The sequence below is a fragment of the Mustelus asterias genome, chromosome 15, assembly GCF_964213995.1.
Source record: "Mustelus asterias chromosome 15, sMusAst1.hap1.1, whole genome shotgun sequence".
Classification (NCBI taxonomy): domain Eukaryota; kingdom Metazoa; phylum Chordata; class Chondrichthyes; order Carcharhiniformes; family Triakidae; genus Mustelus; species Mustelus asterias.
This window is the reverse complement of record NC_135815.1, coordinates 97,879,357-97,898,315: the sequence shown is the minus strand read 5'-3', so window position 1 is coordinate 97,898,315 and position 18,959 is coordinate 97,879,357. Positions and strand designations below refer to the sequence as shown.

Genomic DNA, 18,959 nt, shown 5'->3' with positions numbered 1-18,959 from the left:
TTCAACGAGGTAGCCTCCACCACTTCAGTGGGCAGAGGATTCCAGAGATTCACCACCCTCTGAGAGAAGTTCCTCCTCAACTCTGTCCTAAACTGACCCCCCTTTATTTTGAGGCTGTGCCCTCTAGTTCTAGCTTCCTTTCCAAGTGGAAAGAATCTCTCCACCTCTACCCTATCCAGCCCCTTCATTATCTTATAGGTCTCTATAAGATCCCCCCTCAGCCTTCTAAATTCCAACGAGTACAAACCCAATCTGCTCAGTCTCTCCTCATAATCAACACCCCTCATCTCCGGTATCAACCTGGTGAACCTTCTCTGCACTCCCTCCAAGGCCAATATATCCTTCCACAAATAAGGGGACCAATACTGCACACAGTATTCCAGCTGCGGCCTCATCAATGCCCTGTACAGATGCAGCAAGACATCTCTGCTTTTATATTCCATCCCCCTTGCGATATAGGCCAACATCCAATTTGCCTTCTTGATCACCTGTTGCACCTACAGACTGGGTTTTTGCGTCTCATGCACAAGGACCCCCAGGTCCCTCTGCACAGCAGCATGGTGTAATTTCTTTCCATTTCGATAATAATCCAATTTGCTATTATTTCTTCCAAAGTGAATAACCTCGCATAAGATCGGATTGCTCCAGGCAATTGACCAATAACATCTATATTTGATTACTAATTTATACATTAATAATTGGCTGTGATCTTTCCTTTAAATTAATGTTAAAAGTGGTTTCAAGCACACACAAACTAATTTGTCAGTACTCAGCATAATTAACCCTCTTGATTCTGACTGCAACTTCAGGATTTAGTGCAAACACAGATTCAGACATAAATTCTGAAGTTGCTGTTGATCTTTCATGGTTGTGCAGCATAGAAACCACATATAAAATTAAACTATGTTGAATAAGGTGCAGCTGGGTTCTTAGTGGCAATCTGAGTAATAACTACTGATAAACAACTGCTCTGGCCCTGAAAAAAATAGCAAAATTCCATTAAATCACTGCAGCATAATTAATTCCTAGATTATTAAAACTAGTTTTTTTTAAATGATGTAAGACTGGGGCGACACAGCTGCCTCAAAGTACCAGGGACTCAGATTCAATTCCCGGCTTGGGTCACTGCCTGGGCAGAGGCTGCACGTTCTCCCCGTGTCTGCGCGGGTTTCCTCCGGGTGCTCCGGTTTCCTCCCACAGTCCAAAGATGTGCAGGTTGGTAGATTAGCCAGGCTAAATTCTCCCTCAATGTACCCGAACAGGCGCCGGAATGTGGCGACTAGGGGAATTTCACAGTAACTTCATTGCAGTGTTAATGTAAGCCTACTTGTGACACTAATAAATAAACTTAAACTGAAACTGAACTGTGGAAGAAAATTAAGGCCTTTGAAATGGGCAGACTGAGACAAGTACTAAAAATTCCACAAACAGAGCACAAGACAAATGAAATGGTGACTTAAGATTGCAAAAATAAAAATAACTCAAAGGTGGCGTCCATAAAAGAAAATGTCAGCACTCTGGTCATTTGATCAGAATTAAAAAGGTACAGAGGCCTCTTCCAGAGAGCAAACTGGAGGGCAGCAGAGAGGGGTCAGCCCTGGTATAGTTGGATGACGGATATCACAGAGCAGTAGCAGCTGGGCTACAATGAATGACAGAGGATGGTCCAAGACCGTGACACCTGATCTCCAGGTAGGGTTACAAGCAGGACAGGAGAGCAGCAAATTCTTGTATATCAAATGGGAGTTAAGGACGAGGTACAATTTCTGTGTTGCAAACGGTGCAGCAGCGTAATTCAGACCAAAACCTTTGGATATTCACATTTAGCCCAGCATCGCTCGAAGCTGCTGTACCATAAATCAAGCCAATCGCTATTAGCCATGCTGACATCTTGACAGCAAATTCTGCCCGTGTCTCCACACTGACCGCTTCAGAACAGCGTAACAGGAGCTGCAGCAATAGATTGCACAGAGGGACACTGTCTTGTATTAGGGTAATTAACAGACAAAGAAAATTACTAGGATGGAGAGGAGAGAGATGTCAAAAGAGTCTGTCGAGAAGCTTTGCAGGAAATCTTCTGCAACAACTGGAACGGTTCACAGAACGTCATTTAACCCAACGGAGCACGGGAAAAGTGCCACACAAGCTAAACACTGTGAATGGAAGTCAGAAAGCACTGCAAACACTCAGCAGGTCTGACTGCATCTGTGAGGAGAGGAACAGTTATTGGCTCAGCCCTACGAACGTTTGGTGCAGGGACAGTGCAGCCTGTTCCCACATCATAGAATCATAGAATCCCCACAGTGCAGAAGGAGGCCATTCGGCCCATCGAGTTTGCACCAGCCACAAACCCACCCAGGCCCTATCCCCATAACCCCATGCACCCACCCTAGCTAGTCCCCCTGACACTAAGGGGCAATTTTCGCAATCCACCTAACCTGCACATCTTTGGAGTGTGGGAGGAAACCGGAGCATCCCGGAGGAAACCCACGCAGACACGGGGAGAACGTGCAGACTCCACACAGACAGTGACCCAAGCCGGGAATCGAACCCGGGTCCCTGGCATTGTGAGGCAGCAGTGCTAACCACTGTGCCACCATGCCGCCCAGCAGAATGTTAAACGCTCAGAGCAAAACTCCCCAGAAATAGACACTGATTAAAGCCCATCCGCTGTTTTGCAAATCCTCAGATCTCTGCAAGCTTCCAAATTTGCTGCTGTATTTAAAGAAAGTGGGATGATCATTTCATCTGAAAAAGGCAACACACTGCCATCTGGAGGCCAGAATCCACAACATCACGTCGACTCAAAGTCCAGGTTAAACGTCAATAATGCCATTGTTTCGTAAATCACCCTTAACCGTCAAGAGATAGGGTATATGAATCATGAGTTGTCATTTTTCCAAACATAAAACAATATCGATTGCTAGTTGCTTTCTAAAGCTGAAAAGTGGTTTATTTATTTAATCTTTAATAGGTCTTCACAGAAACTATACTGCTGCATCTGTAAATACTTTACAAAAATCTTCGCAAAAAAATCCTATTTGCAATCACAGTGTTCAGAGACAAAGTCTGATCCTTGCTGGTGTTTATACTAATATGAGTGTCCTCCTATCAGTCCAAAGATGTGCGGGTTAGGTGGATTGGCCATGCTAAATTGACCCCAGGGGATTAGCAGGGTAAATATGTGGGGTCACGGGGATAGGGCCTGGGTAGGATTGCGATTGGTGCAGACTCAATGGGGTGAATGGCTTCCTTCGGCATTCTAGGGATTCTATGATTCTATCCCTCATTAACATAACCTTCTATCCCTTTCTCCCTCATCATGTTAATCATATTTCCCTTTCTATGCATCCAGGTGGGCGATGGCCTTGAGGTATTAATTGAGCGAGACTTTTAATTGAGAAACTCAGCTTATTTTTCTGGGAGCCTAGGTTCGAATCCTGCCATGGCAGATGGTGGAATTTGAATTCAATTTTAAGAAAGATCTGGAATTAAGAATCTACTGATGACCACGAAACCATTGTTGATTGTCTGAAAAACCCATCTGGTTCATGAATGTTCTTTAGGGAAGGAAATCTGCCGTCCTCACCTGGTCTGGCCTACGTGTGACTCCAGAGCCGCAGCAATGTGGCTAATTCTCAACTGGCCTCTGAAATGACCTCGCAAGTACCTCAGTTGCATTCAAGAAAGTAGTTCACCATCACCTTCTCAAGGGCAACTAGGGATGGGCAATAAATGCTGGCCAGCCAGAGAAGCCCTTGTCCCACAAATGAATAAAAAAGAAATCCATGCCTTTCATCTCAACTATTTCGTGCTGTAGTGAATTCAACACGAGACCATAAGACCATAGATGTAAGAGCATAAATTAGCCATTCGGCCCATCAGCTCCACCATTCAATGAGATCATGACTCATCTAAAATGATAATCCCACTTTCCCATTTTATCCCCATAACCGTTCATTCCTTTATAATTGAAAGGGCGCAATTCTCCCAAATTGGGATGAAGTGTCCACGCCAGCGGGAAAATCAGAGAACTTCCCACTGGTGCTGGCAGCATCTGGCAGGTGGGATTCACCCACCTGAAAGATGTAAAGCAGCCAATCCAGAGAGAAACACCGGCCAGATCGGCTATTCAGATATTGAGGCGCCTTCTTCAAAGGGAATAAACCACAGCTGTCAATCAGGCTTAGAGTCTTTGCAAGTATTGCCATTGGGAACAATGAGGTACTTGTGGATGCATTCAAGTGTGAAGGGAAAGGTAAATAAACACAGCTGACTGGAGGCCAAGTGGAAACACATTAAGCTGTGAATGAAAGCCTATTTCAAAGCACTGCACTATGAAATTGAAACAGATTTTCAATGCAAGAGAGGGTTTCAAAGGTTTCAGCTTTCTGGGAAGGCCCAGAGACTTCAAATAAACAAATACAATACAATGCGCAAATACATTGGGGCTGAGTGATCAGTTGTGGAGAGGGGACGCTCCTCCCCAGTGAAATTCACATCTCCTCTCTGTCAGAGGACTTCAAAGGGGATTTGATTTGATTTGTTATTATCGCTTGTATTAACATACAGTGAAAAGTATTGTTTCTTGCGCGCAGTACAGACAAAGCATACCGTTCATAGAGAAGGAAAGGAGAGAGTGCAAAATGTAGTGTTACAGTCATAGCTAGGGTGTCGAGAAAGATCAACTTAATGCAAGGTAGGTCCATTCTAAAGTCTGACAGCAGCAGGGAAGAAGCTGTTCTTGCGTTGGTTGGTACGTGACCTCAGACTTTTGTCTCTTTTTCCCGACGGAAGGAGGTGGAAGAGAGAATGTCCGGGGTGCATGCGGTCCTTAATTATGCTGGCTGCTTTGCCGAGGCAGCAGGAAGTGCAGACGGAGTCAATGGATGGGAGGCTGGTTTGCGCGATGGATTGGACTAGATTCACAACCTTTTGCAGTTTCTTGCAGTCTTGGGCAGGAGCCATACCAAGCTGTGGTACAACCAGAAAGAATGCTTTCTATGGTGCATCTGTGAAAGTTGGTGAGAGTCGTAGTTGACATGCCAAATTTCCTTAGTCTTCTGAGAAAGTAGAGGCGCTGGTGGGCTTTCTTAATGATAGTGGGGGGACCAGGACAGGTCCTGATAGGATTAGATTGATTTCTAAAAAATCAATTAAAAAACAAAACAGGATTAGATTGGGTGCCTTCTTTAGAGAAACTCCTGGGGTAAGTGATACTGCTGTTTCTTATACTGCTATGGTTGTGTGTTACTTATTATGATTCAACCACAGTGGTACTTAACATAACAAACATCCCTTTGTTTACAGGGCAATTAGCTATGTTCATTGCTTTATCTTGCGTTGTCAAACGGCTTACCCCGCCGTCCCATGTGACACGAAGCACCTCAAAATGTAGGGCAAGGAAGATTCGATGTTGAAAATTACATGGTGGAGCATGGAATAAATTAACTCCTCACTGAAAGATTTCTTCACGCCCAGCCAGAACTGCTCAACACTGGCCTAATCGGTCACACTTGTGAATTCATTTCCAGTCCTTGCTTTCAGAGATGAAGATCCCTAACTCGGTGATTAATTGTGCTGCCAAAGGAATGGATCAGCGATCAGTGAAATCACTTGATAGGCTGTCAGAGCTGTGTCACATTAGAATTCATCCTTTCTGCACCTGTTCATTAAGAGCAAGGTTCATTCCCAATTTCAAGGATTGATTGCGAGCTTACATTACAGTGATGTATTCACAGCCTCATAAGTGGACCTCATTATAATGAGTTTCTGAATGGCAGGCGAGAGAAACATAAGACCTAAATGCAATCCGGGCACACACAAGATTGCTACCTTGATCTTTCGAATTTAGGGCACAAAAGGAAAGTTTCTCTGTGCGCTACCAAGCTGGAAACTGAAAGGAAAAAGATGAAATAATAACTCACCTCACCATAGAAAAACTAGAACAAAACCTTCATGCTTTTTCCAAACACTTTGTCAGTCATTCAACAATGATGAACAGTGCTGACGTCTATGCTCGCATGTGACATGCCAAACTGACAAATCAATGAAAACGTCACAATAATCAGTACCATGAAAAATGTCACATGAAGCTTCCATTTCAGTCTTTACACTGAATTCTGAAGTAAATCTCAAACACGCGACATTGACCAAGCTCCTGTCAATAAAGGAGAAATTAGCTGGCATTTCTAACAAGGCCACTCCAGGAAGGCTGCTATGACAGCTTATTGACCATTGTCAAGATTATCAATATTAATTTGACTTGATTTGATTTATTATTGTCACATGTATTAGTATACAGTGAAAAGAATTGTTCCTTGCGCACTATTCAGACAAAGCATACTGTTCATAGAGAAGGAAAGGAGAGATTCCCGACTTGGGTCACTGTCTGTGTGGAGTTTGCACATTCTCCTCGTGTCTGCGTGGGTTTCCTCCGGGTGCTCCGGTTTCCTCCCACAGTCCAAAGATGTGCGGGTTAGGTTGATTGGCCATGCTAAAATTGTCCCTTAGTGTCCTGCGACGCGTAGGTTCGAGGGATTAGCGGGTAAATGTGTAGGAATATGGGAGTAGGGCCTGGGTGGGATTGTGGTCGGTGCAGACTCGATGGGCCGAATGGCCTGTTTCTGCACTGTAGGGTTTCTATGTTTCTATGAGTGCAGAATGTAGCGTTACAGTCATAGCTAGGGTGTAGAGAAAGATCAACTTAATGTGGAGGTGGGTCCATTCAAAAGTCTGATGGCAGCAGGAAGAAGCTGTTCTCAAGTCGGTTGGTACGTGAGCTGACTTTTGTATCTTTTTTCCAATGGAAGAAGGTGGGAGAATGTCCGGGGCGTGTGGGGTTCTTGATTATGCTGGCTGCTTTTCCGAGACAGTGGGAAGTGTAGATAGAGTCAATTGCCTGTACTTAACTGTCATATCTATATTTTGCTGTAAAAGGCAACAGTAATTTGTCGCTTCCCAATATCAGTCATTATAAGAACCAAATGAGAGGTAGTATAATGGACGCTCTCATACACTGCCTATAACATTCCACATAAGGGAACCTACCAAACATTTGCTATGCCTATAAGCTTCAAAAGCAAACACAGAAGTTGATGTGTAGGGTTGGCTATATGTTGTTCATGATTTTTTTATTCATTCTTGGGACATGGGCATCGCTGGTTGGGCCAACATTTATTGCCCAATCCCAATTGCCCTCGAGAAGGTGGTGGTGAGCTGCCTTCTTGAATCACTGCAATTCTTGTGGTGTAAGTACACCCACTGTGCTGTTAGAGAGGGAGTTCCAGGGTTTTGACCCAGTGACAGTGAAGAAACGGTGATATATTTCCCAATCAGGATGGAGTGTGGCTTGTGTTCTGCAAGAAAGGGATGGTAGAGGCAAGGATTTGTGTAGGAGGAGGGTTTCAGTAGGAACTAAGAGGGAAGGAAAGAAAGCCAAAGTAAACTGTGAGAGGGAGTGAGCGCATGAGAACACAAGTTCTCGGGGGGGGGGGGGGGGGGGGGGGTTATCAGAAAGTGGGGGGGGGTTATCAGAAAGGAGCATCAGAAAGTGAAACTGTCAAACAAATATATTAAATCTTCTTTCCAGCTCTGACGAAGGATCATCCAAACTCGAAACATTGGCTCTATTCTCTCTCCACAGTTTCTGTCAGACCTGCTGATTTTCTCCAGCATTTTCTGTTTTTGTCTTCTTTCTAAATACTGGTTCCAGTTTCTAGTAGTAAGAATCTTTATGTATGTCACAAATTAAGCATGACAATAAATAATTCTGAGCATAGTTCTATACAAGTATATTCCAACAAGTGAATTATTCAACTGGTTAACGAACCCGGAGTGGCTGGATCTCGTGCCAGATTCTGCTTTTGGAACCGTATTAATTTGGCACAGACGAGTTCCCCTCCGACTCTCCTGGTGGGCCGGCAGCTGATTCGTCCACCAGTTGACAGGTTTGAAGCTCGCAGTGTCATTTTTAAACACCAGTCCAGCACACTCATATTACTCCCTCCAGCCCGCCTGTCTTCACCAGTGCAGGAAGTCAGTGACCCAGAGGGAAAAGGCTAGCAGCTTCAAGAAGATATCTGATCCCTTTGACCCCCTGGTTAGTGAGCTTTTCATGCTGTGTTGTCGGGGTCCAGCTTCCCTCTCCTCGATGTTCACTCTGCCTTCCATTGTGCATCTTCATTCATCCACCTTCTTACCCCTCTGCCTGCCATCACCCCGCTCCTCTCCCCTTGAACAGCCCTCCTTCCACATTCCGAATGCCTTTGTCAGGTCATAATACCACCTCCTCCTCACCTTGCACTCCACCCCCAGTCGAACTTCTCACCATTGTTGCGGTGACTACATGGTGATGTCCAGATAGACACTGGTGTGTGGCACCAGCGAGAGGGAAGGAGATCCCTGTACCCCACAACCCCAGGCACAGCACTGATCCGACTCGGTGACACAGGAGGGTCCAGGAGCACGGTGCAATCCATGGAGACCAGCTCGGCATGGAGATAGAGAGCAGGAGCCGGTCTGCCCAGGCAGAGTAGTGTTCAGTGCATTAGGAGCAGTGCAGCACTATGGCAGAAAGTTGTTGCCCTCACCCCAAAGTCTCTGGGAACGGAGGACCACCTTGTGCACGCTACTCGTTAACAACTGGGTTTGACGCTGACATGATTTCCTGTTGGCGTGACACAAGACTAGAAGAGCTGAAGAGACATGGATGGGCAGCTGTTTTAATGAGCTGCAAATGAATGTAAATGGCATTCATGCCACCTGACAGCAGGTTAATTGGAGAATAGCAATGTCATTTTACACTGGAAGATTTCCCACTTTGTGGCTCCTGCCAGATCCTCCGTTGCCAACCTGACCGCCACCAAACCCGCCATGGCTGGGTTGAGAGAATTCCGCCGAGATTGGTCTCATCTAGAGAGTGGTGGGTCAGGAGAACAGACATGCTCCATGAAGTTTGTGGGCTACAATCTTTAAAAGCTTGATGGGCTGAATGGCCTCCTTCTGCACTGTAGGGATTCTATGTTTCTATGAAAAGGTTGATCCTTGGGATGTAATTGCCCATGAAATGACACAGTGGTTAGCACCGCTGCCTCACCGCGCCAGGGACTCGGGTTCAATTCCCAGCTTGGGTCACTGTCTGTGCAGAGTCTGCACATTCTCCCAGTGTCTGCGTGGGTTTCCTCTGAGTGCTCTGGTTTCCTCCCAATGTGAAAGACGTGCTGGCTCGGTGCATTGGCTGTGCTAAATTCTCCCTCAGGTGTACCCAAACAGGCGCCGGAGTGTGGCAACTAGGGGATTTTCACAGTAACTTCACTGCAGTGTTAATGTTAGCCTATTTGTGACACTAATAAATAAACTTTAAACTTTTTAATTTACAGTGGAGGAGGAATTATATTTGGGGAATGGTCAAATTCTTACATTTAGTGCAGGAGGGGGCCTAGAAAAGAGTTTCATTGTAAGAAATTCTATTCTTGAGGTCGGGGATTGGGATTAACCTTCCTCCTTTTCACAGCGATTTTCTGTTGCGTGGGAGGAAGATGACTCTGGTACCCCAAGACGTTGTTCTTTGAGGTTTTGGGTTGGGATTATGTTTGGGGTTTTGTTCATTGTTTCCTGTTCTTCGAAGCCTCTGGGGAAAATTAAGTGTGGGATCACGGTTCTAATTGGAATTTGTTCACAGCAAAAGACTCTTGTTGTTCCGACCCTGCATGTATCACCTGAAGAAGGGGCTTAGAGCTTCGAAAGCTTGTGTGGCTTTTGCTACCAAATAAACCTGTTGGACTTTAACCTGGTGTTGTTAAACTTCTTACTGTGTTATGATCTGTGGCAGGGAGCAGGAAAAGGGTTTCAGTTGTGGTCTGTCTCATTAGTTTACTGAGTATGGGCTTTGCAGTCAGTGGAAGCGGGGCTGATTGGTTTCAGGCACAATCTGAGTTGGGGAACCTATGTTCCTCTCCAGCCCAGCATGAGATACTTTGTGCATCAGCTTTCCTTTCAGATCAGCAGTTGATCTGCAGTAAGACCTCTTTATTTTCCAGACATAATGGCAAAGGGACACAGAAACAGTTGCGTGTGGGAGTAGCAGGGACGGTTTTTCTGCAGAGTTATACATTAAGTGGAGTAGTTGGCAAGGCCAGAATTTAATGTGGATCTCTAACTATCATTGAATAGGTAGGGGCGAGCTGCCTTCTTGAACCACTGCAGAGTATAGAAGTACTCAGTTAGTGTTGTACAAGTTCCAGGATTTTGATCCAGCAGCAATGAAGGGACAGTGATACACTTCCAAGTCAGGAGGGTGTGCAACTTTGGAGGGAAACTTGCACGTGGTGGTCATCCCACACACCTTGTTGTGCTCCTTTATCTAGATGGCAGAGCTCACGGATTTCGAAGGTGCTGCCAAAAAAGTTTTGATGAGTTGCTGCAATGCATCTTGGAGATGGTGCACACTGCTGCCACTGTAGATCAGTAGTGGAGGGAGTGAATGGTGAAGGAGGTGTATGAGGTGCCGATGAAACAGGGCTGCTTTGTCCTGGATGGTGTCAAGAGTCATGAGTGTTGTTGGAGCTGCACCCATCCAGGCAAGTGGGGAGTATTCCATCACACTCCTGACTTGTGCCTCGTAGATGGTGGACAGGCTTTGGGGAGTCAGGAGGTGAGTTACTCGCTGCAGAATTCCCAGTTTCTTCATGCTGGGAAATCAACTCCAGCTGCAAAGGGCTATTTGTTGGACAGATGTGTTCTTTCGACACTTTGCTGTTTGTCTTTTACAGTAACTGTAAATTTTGCCAGTTTTCAATGACACGTGTTGGCTCAAGTGTAGAGTTTAATGCTATAATACAACAGTAGGTGACCCCTCCATTTTTTCCGATCCATCGCATAATGTTAGATTTTCAGTACCATCTACTGGTGCAGAAATCGTGAAACCACTCACTTTAATATCGAATACATGTACAGATATATAGGGCAGTCTGGAACAACCATTGGCAACAGAGAAAACCACAAAGGTCCGAAGATGTGTCGATTTGGTGGATTAGCCTCAAACACGATGGGAAGCAAGAAAACACGGGTCTGTTTTATGTCAGGTGGAAGATGGATCTAGGCCAAACCAAGTACCACTCACAGGCATCTCCTTGGATGACACCAAGTAAATAGAAAGGAGACTGCCTGCCTAAGTTTTTTTTAAAAATAACTTTAAATGACATTTTTCTCGTAGGAGTCGATGATACAGTGTGCCTTCAGGCGTGTCAACATGGAAATGTACTGTCAACTTTCCTATTTTAAAGAAAACAGTTTTTCCACTGCGGCAAGTTGGTGTTCCTTAATCTGACAGTAAGGACTGATATTACCACAACCTGCTTCACTCAACCCTCATCTGTACTCATTCCCTGTGTGGAGTTGCCTCACCAACAACATCAATGACTGAATGAACAATAACACACAAGAGTGTATTTGGTACAACTGTGCAGTATCCACCTTTTGCAATAGTTTGGTCAGATATCACATTGTGCATATCTGCACACCCATTTTCACATTCCTATCTTCACATTCCTATCTTATGCTTGCAGTATATGATCCTGCAATGCAAACACATTTGGTACAAATCTTCTGAACAATTAGATACAATTAAAAAAACACAGTATGGACATACCACTCATGAACCAGACATAGAATACTATTAGATAGAGCACAGTCACCTGGTAAAATGTCTTGGGAATTCATTTATCCAAGAACATAAACAGTAAGTCTACAGGCTTGTTACAGAATCACAAATCTAGCCATTGCCCTACAATTTTTCTCTCACAATCGCCTTCTTTCATTAGATTGTAATTGAAGTACAGACCTGCATTTACGATCGCATCAATTTTGAGCTTTGTTATGTCGCCTCGGTAGAGTGAAACATTATCGTCCAGCTTGGGGGATTTTTGAGCCGGGACCTCTTCGTCTTCTTCACCTACAACATGGAATCAAGGAGCTTATCGTCAGCTTTCCCATCTGGCCAAGGCAAGAGCAAAACCAAGGGACGAGCACCGATAGAAGCAACAGAACGGCAACAGCTAGAATGCTGAACTCGTTACCACAGGAAATGATTGAGGTATAAGTAGCTTATATGATGAATAGAGGAGTGAAAATGGAATAGAAAGATATGCTGAAAGGCTGAGATGCTGTAGATGGAATGGAAGAAGAGTCATGTAGAATCCCTATGGAGCAGAAGAAAGCCATTCGTTCCATCGAGTCTGCACCAAGTCTTACCTCGGCCCTATCCCCACCCTATCCCTGTAACCCCACGTATTTTACCCCACTAATCCCCCTAACCTAAATATATCTTGGACACTAATGGGCATTTTAGCATTGCCAATCCACCAAATCTGCACATCTTTGTGGAATTTAAAAACCCAGCACAGACGAGTGGGGCTGAATAGGCTGCTACTGCACAGCATGTTCAATGTATCATAGAATCATAGGATCCCTACAGTGCAGAAGGAGGCCATTTGACCCATCGAGTCTGCACTGACAACAATCTCACCCAGGCCCTATCCCCGTAACCCCATGTATTTACCCTGCTAATACCCCTGACACTAATGGTCAATTTAGCATGGCCAATCAACCTAACCCACACATCTTTGGACTGTGGGAGGAAACGGGAGCACCCGGAGGAAACCCACGCAGAAACAGGGAAACGTGGTTACAGCATTCATTCCTACTTCCATGGATACACATTTCCACTACAGGAATGAGGAACGCATTTGGCGAAAATTCAAATTTGGAATTTTGTCATCCCTTCCTGTATATAATTTTTACCGAGTATATTTGAGTCAAGTATAAAAATCTCAGCATCTGGATTTTCCCAATTAAGCTGACATTTTGAGTTATATTTTGTGATATAACGTTAGAATTAGATTATTATAATGCTTTTATATTCCCAAGATCAATGTTACTTTGCATGCCACCTAGTAGATGGCTTGACTGGCATTGCATTGTATCTCTTTTTAAACCATTCATCTTAAATAAAAGGCATTTTTTAAAAATTGTTTCATAGGATGTGTGCATTGCTGGCTAGACCAGCATTTATTTCCCATCCCCAATTGCCCAAGAAGGTGGTGGACCTAATTGCCCTTGAGAAGGTGGTGGTGAGCTGCCTATTTGAACTGCTGCAGTCCTTATGGTGTAGGTACACCCACAGTGCTGTTAGGGAGGGAGTTCCAGAATGTTGACCCAGCGACAATGAAGGAACTCAGCGCAGACTAGTGGGGCTGAATGGGCTGCTACTGCACAGCATGTTCAATGTATCATAGAATCATAGGATCCCTATAGTGCAGAAGGAGGCCATTTGACCCATCGAGTCTGCACTGACAACAATCCCACCCAGGCCCTATCCCCATAACCCCATGTATTTACCCTGCTAATCCCCCTGACACTAATGGTCAATTTAGCATGGCCCATCAACCTAACCCGCACATCTTTGGACTGTGGGAGGAAACGGGAGCACCCGGAGGAAACCCACACAGACACGGGGTTACAGCATTCATTCCTATATATTTCCAAGTCAGGATAAGAGTGCTTGGAGGGGAACCTCCAGGTGGTGGTGTTCCCATGTATCTGCTGCACTTGTCCTTCTAAGTGGTAGAGGTCATGAGGGTCCAAGGACAAGTTGCTGCATTGCATCTTGTATATATTTCATACTTCTGCCACACTTTATTCTCAATTTATGTCACAGCATGAAGACAGGACAATATAAAATAATTAGGTTAATACAAGAGAAAAAAACTCATAGTCCATAAAGAATATTATTCAGAGTGAAGGGAACTCCTTTAAAACTGAGATGAGGAGAAATTTTTTCAGCCAAAGAGTGGTGCATCTGTGGAACTCATTGCCATAGAGGGCTGTGGAGGCCAGGTCATTGAGTGTATTTAAGATAGAGATAGATAGGTTATTGATCAGTAAGGGGATCAAGGGTTACGGGGAGAAGGCAGGAGAATGAGGATGAGAATCATATCAGCCATGACTGAATGCTGGAGCAGACTCGATGGGCTGAATGGCCTAATTCAGCTCCTGTATCTTATGGTCTTACCAAAGTGATATCGACACAATGGCCGGAATCTTACCACTGTTCACACTGGTGGGATTTTCCCATCCCACCGCAGTGAATGGAGATTTGGCTGGCCAGTGAAAAACTTCACTGCAGCGGGACCATGGCGTGAACATCTGTTAAGATGGCAGAGATTTTTGGCTTCATTGACTAGACAATAATCTTGCAGATCAACTGCCCTTCACACAATCCTTTTTGTACACCTGAGCAACTTAACACAGGTAAGAAAGGCTATGGGGTTTAGGGAGGGAATTCCAGAGCTTAGAGTCGAGGTTAACCAATGATCAAGTGACTAAAATTTTGGGAATGCACCAGAGGCCAGAATTGGGGGCGTGCAGAGGCCATGGCAAGCTGGAGGGACGGTGAAAGTAGGAAAGTGGCATGTGCAATGCAAGGTGGAAAAGTTGAAGTTATTAACTTTTATACAAAAAACAGAAATACAGAGTATTTCTTAAATAATGAGAGATTGGAAAGTGTTGATATCCAAAGCGACCTGTGTGTCTTTCTTCAGAAGTTCCTAAAAGCCAATATGTAGGTACAGCAAGCAATTAGGGAGGTAAATTACTTTTATTGAAGAAGAACTAGAGTACAGGAGCAAAGACGTCTTGCTGCAATTGAATAGAGCCTTGGTGAGACTGCACCTAGAGCATTGGTAGTCTCCTTACCCAAGGAAGGATATCGTTGTCATAGTGGCAGTGCAACAAAGATTCACCACACTGATCCCTGTGAGATTGAGGAGTCTGGGGGAGACATTATCTGCGGTTTCGAAGAATGAGAGGCAATCTCATTGAAGCATAAAAAAATTCTTCAACGGGCTTGAAGGAAAATGGGTGGCACGGTGGCACAGTGGTTAGCACTGCTGCCTCACAGCATCAGGAACCTGGGTTCAATTCCGGTCTCGGGTTTGTACATTCTCCCCATGTCTGTGTGGGTTCCCACCGGGTGCTCCAGTTTCTTCCCACAGTCCAAAGATGTGCAGGTTAGATGGGTTGGCCATACTAAATTGCCCCTTAGTGTCAGGGGGATTAGCGGGGTAAATACATGGGGTTACCGGGATAGGGCCTGGGCGGGATTATTGTTGGTGCAGGCTCGATGGGCCAAATGGCCTCCTTTTGCACTGTAGGGACTCTATTCAATTTTATGACAAGTTAGATGCAGGAAGGATGTTTCCATTGGCTGTGGCATCTAGAATCAGAGGGCACAGTCTCAGTACAAGAGGTATCCAGTTAGGACAAATTGAGAAAGACGTTTCTGCAGCAAGAGGGTGGTGAATCTTTGGAATTCTCTCGCCAATGGGATCATAGAAGTGTAGGTTTGTCTCAATAACTTTAACCACAAAGGATACAAGATCCAAGTAAGTTTTTAGTCCTATGTTAGCTGCACCCAGAAGTTAGAATGTATGGAAAAAGTTGTAACTTCCACGGTTCAGCTACACAGTGGAGCAGAATGGAGAGAGATGAGAAAAGTCAATCCTTTGGTTTTGGCCATTTGTGAGCAGATTATTTCTAGTTTACTCAGTTGTAAAGATGGAGAAACGCTTTCTTGTTTGACAAACGGTGGCACAGTGGTTAGCACTGCTGCCTCACAGCATCAGGGACTCGGGTTCGATTCCCGGCTTGGGTCACTGTCTGTGTGGAGTCTGCACATTCTCCCTGCGTCTGCGTGGGTTTCCTCTGGATGCTCCGGTTTCCTCCCACAGTCCAAAGGGTTAGGTTGATTGGCCATGCTACATTGCCCTGTGACAGGGGGACTAGCGGGGTAAATACGTGGGGCTACGGGAATAGAGCTTGGGTGGGATCGTTTTCGGTACAGGCTCAATGGGCCAAATGGCCTCCTTCTGCACTGTAGGGATTCTATGAAACTTGGTCCTTTTCTAGCAGTTAGCTAACATTCAAGTGTTTTATTGCTCTCCATGAGAAGGATGCAAATTAAATTAAACCGTCCAAAAGCCATAACAAACTAAATGAAAATATTAATTTGCAAGGTCAGGATGGATTAAGAATTGTTGAACCTCACAACAACTACCTTGTAAAGTACACAGAGTCACCAATAACAAGCTCCTCAAGCTTGCACTTACCAGTTCTTTCCTTCAATGGAAAGCATTCATCTTGTTCTTTATCCTCCAGCTTCTCTTTCAGGTATATCTCTGTTATGAATGAATTGTGAAAAAGAATGCAAATAAATCACAATATCATCACTCTGTGCACTTAATACTCAAATTGTCTGAAGGGTGCAGGAGTTCTGGATAGATAAAATGTACAAAAAAAACTCCAGTGTCTGAATTCGAATCTAGATATTATACAACAATAATTATGGGGAAGATAAAAAGTAGGACGTTTCGATAACAATAATCGACCGGACTAATACCTGGAATGGCTGGGTTGTCTTAAGAGGAAAGGTTGGACAGGTTAGGGTTGTATCTGCTGGAGTTTAGAACAATTTGATTGAAGCTTACAAGATCCTGAGGGGTCTTGACAGGGTGGATGTTTCTTTTTGTGGGGAAGAAACTAGGGGTCCCAGTTTAAAAATGAGGGGGGGGGGGGTCGCTCATTTAAAACATTTGGGGGCTCTTCTCGAAAGGTGGTGGAAGTGGGGTCAGAGCTAGATAGATCCTTGATAAGCAAGGGAGTGAAAGTTTATCGGAAGGGGAGTGGGGGGTAGGCAGGGGTATGGGGTTGAGGTTACAATCAGATCAGCCATAATCTTATTGAATGGGGGCGGAGCAGGCTCGAGGGGCCAAGTGGCCTACCCCTGCTCCGAATTTATGTTTGTATGTATTTATCAAAATTGTACCCACAGTCCTTTCAAATAGTCTCTCACCATCCACTCTGCCTAATCACAATTTTGAACACCTCCATCCAATTTACTCAGTACCTTCTCCCCTCCAAGATGAGCAACCCCAGCCTCTTCAATATATCCATGCACTCAAGTCCCTCAGCCCTGGAACCATTCTCGTAAATCTCTTCTGCACCTCCCTAAAGCCGTCACATCCTTCTTAAAATGTGGTGCCCAGAATTGGACTCAGTATTTGGAACTGAATCAATCTTCCATAAAGGTTCACCATAACCTGCTAATGTTTGTACTCGATTCTTCTATTAAAAAGGTCCACGATTCCACATGCCCTTATAACCACTTTGTCAACTGCTCTTCCACTTTCAATGATTTTTGCCCAAATACCCCAGTCTCTTTGTGCCTGCATCCCCTTTTACAATCGCATGCTTTATCTCTTTCTTAGGAGGCTAAGGAAATTCGGCATGTCCACTACGACTCTCAACAACTTTTACAGATGCACCATAGAAAGCATCATTTCTGGTTGTATCACAGCTTGGAATGGCTCCTGCTCTGCCCAAGGCCGCAAAAAACTACAAAGGCTTCTGAATGTAGCCAAGTCCATCACGCAAACCAGCCTCCCATCCATTGACACCGTCTATACTGCCCACTGCCTCAGGAAAGCAGCAGTCATAATCAAGGACCCCACGCACCCTGGACATACTCTCTTCTACCTTCTTCCATCAGAAGAAAGATACGAAAATCTGAGATCACGTGTCAACCGACTCGAGAATAGTTTCTTCCCTGCTGCCATCAGATTTTTGAATGGACCTATCTTGTCTTGAGTTGATCTTTCTCTGCACCCTTGCTATGAGTGTAACACTACATTCTGCACCCTCTCCTTTCCTTCTCTATGTATGGTATACTTTGTATAGCATCTAAGAAACAATACTTTTCACTGTATGCTAATACATGCGACAATAATAAATCAAATCAAAAAGTGCCCTATTGCCATTTCAATGAATCTCAAAGCAGCTTCTTGTTTTCCACCAGAGTTTATTTAGGAGGTAAATGAAAAATATTACATTAATATCTCATACGATATGAATCATGGCCATTCATATTTTTATATTCGCATGCCAGGTTTTCCATCATCATGCTTCTGGCCATCCACAGAGAGGGACAATTAAGGGGAAGGAAAATATTGGATAAAAGAGGAAGGCAGATTTCACTGCAATTTTATGTAGCGTGTCACTGCAGATTTGCATTAAGGTGCAGGTTTGGTCATTCTATTAAAATGAGAGAATATCAGATCAAATACTACGGTGTTTTACACAATTTCTGCCTCTACATATTTAAAATAAAAGACAGAAAGTACAAGACAGCCTGCATCGGGAATCTTAATGCTCTGTCCTGTGAGTTAGTGCGATTCGCATGACATTGAATTTGTCTCATTCATACTGCAAGCATCTCCTGCAACACGGGAACAAAGCAGCCCAAAGTTTCAACGTAACAAAACACAATCTTCTGCTCACATAGTTATTACAAAGTTGTCAGAGATTTTATCATTTCCATCAGGAACAAAGAGGCATTAATTTAGGACTGGATCCAGAAACAACTGTGAATGAATAGAATGTTCTCAAAACTGTATCAGAATAATTTTGGCAAGTAGCCATTACTATTATGTTTCCATGTAGCTATTTGGCAATGATTAGAAATACGACTGAACCAAAAAATAAAGTTGAAAAGGACACAAAACTGGTTACTTGGTGAACTGCAAATTACCGGTTGAAAACATTTCTAGGAGAAATTAATCTCCTCATAAATCCTCCTTCAATATCTCTCAACTCAACTTTCTCTATCCAAAGGGCAAGGGTCAAGATCCATGTGCCAAAGGTACTCAAAAGCCAACTCCAAGATGATGCAGAAGATAAACCCAGGATCTTCACTTCCAGTGGGGAGTTTTGGAATTCAAAGCTATATTACTCAGCTCCAATTTAATGCGTTTAAGTTAAAAATTTACATTTACTCAGTGAACTATATATAAAAACCATTATGTAGAACTTGTAACAAAATGAAGTTGTGCAAATTTGTGAATATA

At 44.1% G+C, this 18,959-nt stretch overlaps 1 protein-coding gene across 3 annotated transcripts in view; it reads right to left on the bottom strand.

Annotated features, from left to right (window-relative positions):
- Positions 1-18,959, bottom strand: part of macrod2 (mono-ADP ribosylhydrolase 2) — a 937,884-nt gene that overhangs the window by 884,501 nt on the left and 34,424 nt on the right. For all 3 annotated transcript variants that reach the window (XM_078230387.1, XM_078230388.1, XM_078230389.1), the window contains exons 3-4: positions 16,167-16,235; positions 11,843-11,953 (exon numbers count right to left, since the gene is read on the bottom strand). In XM_078230387.1, the coding sequence (XP_078086513.1) occupies positions 11,843-11,953; positions 16,167-16,235 (180 nt within the window). The remainder of the gene's footprint in view (positions 1-11,842; positions 11,954-16,166; positions 16,236-18,959) is intronic.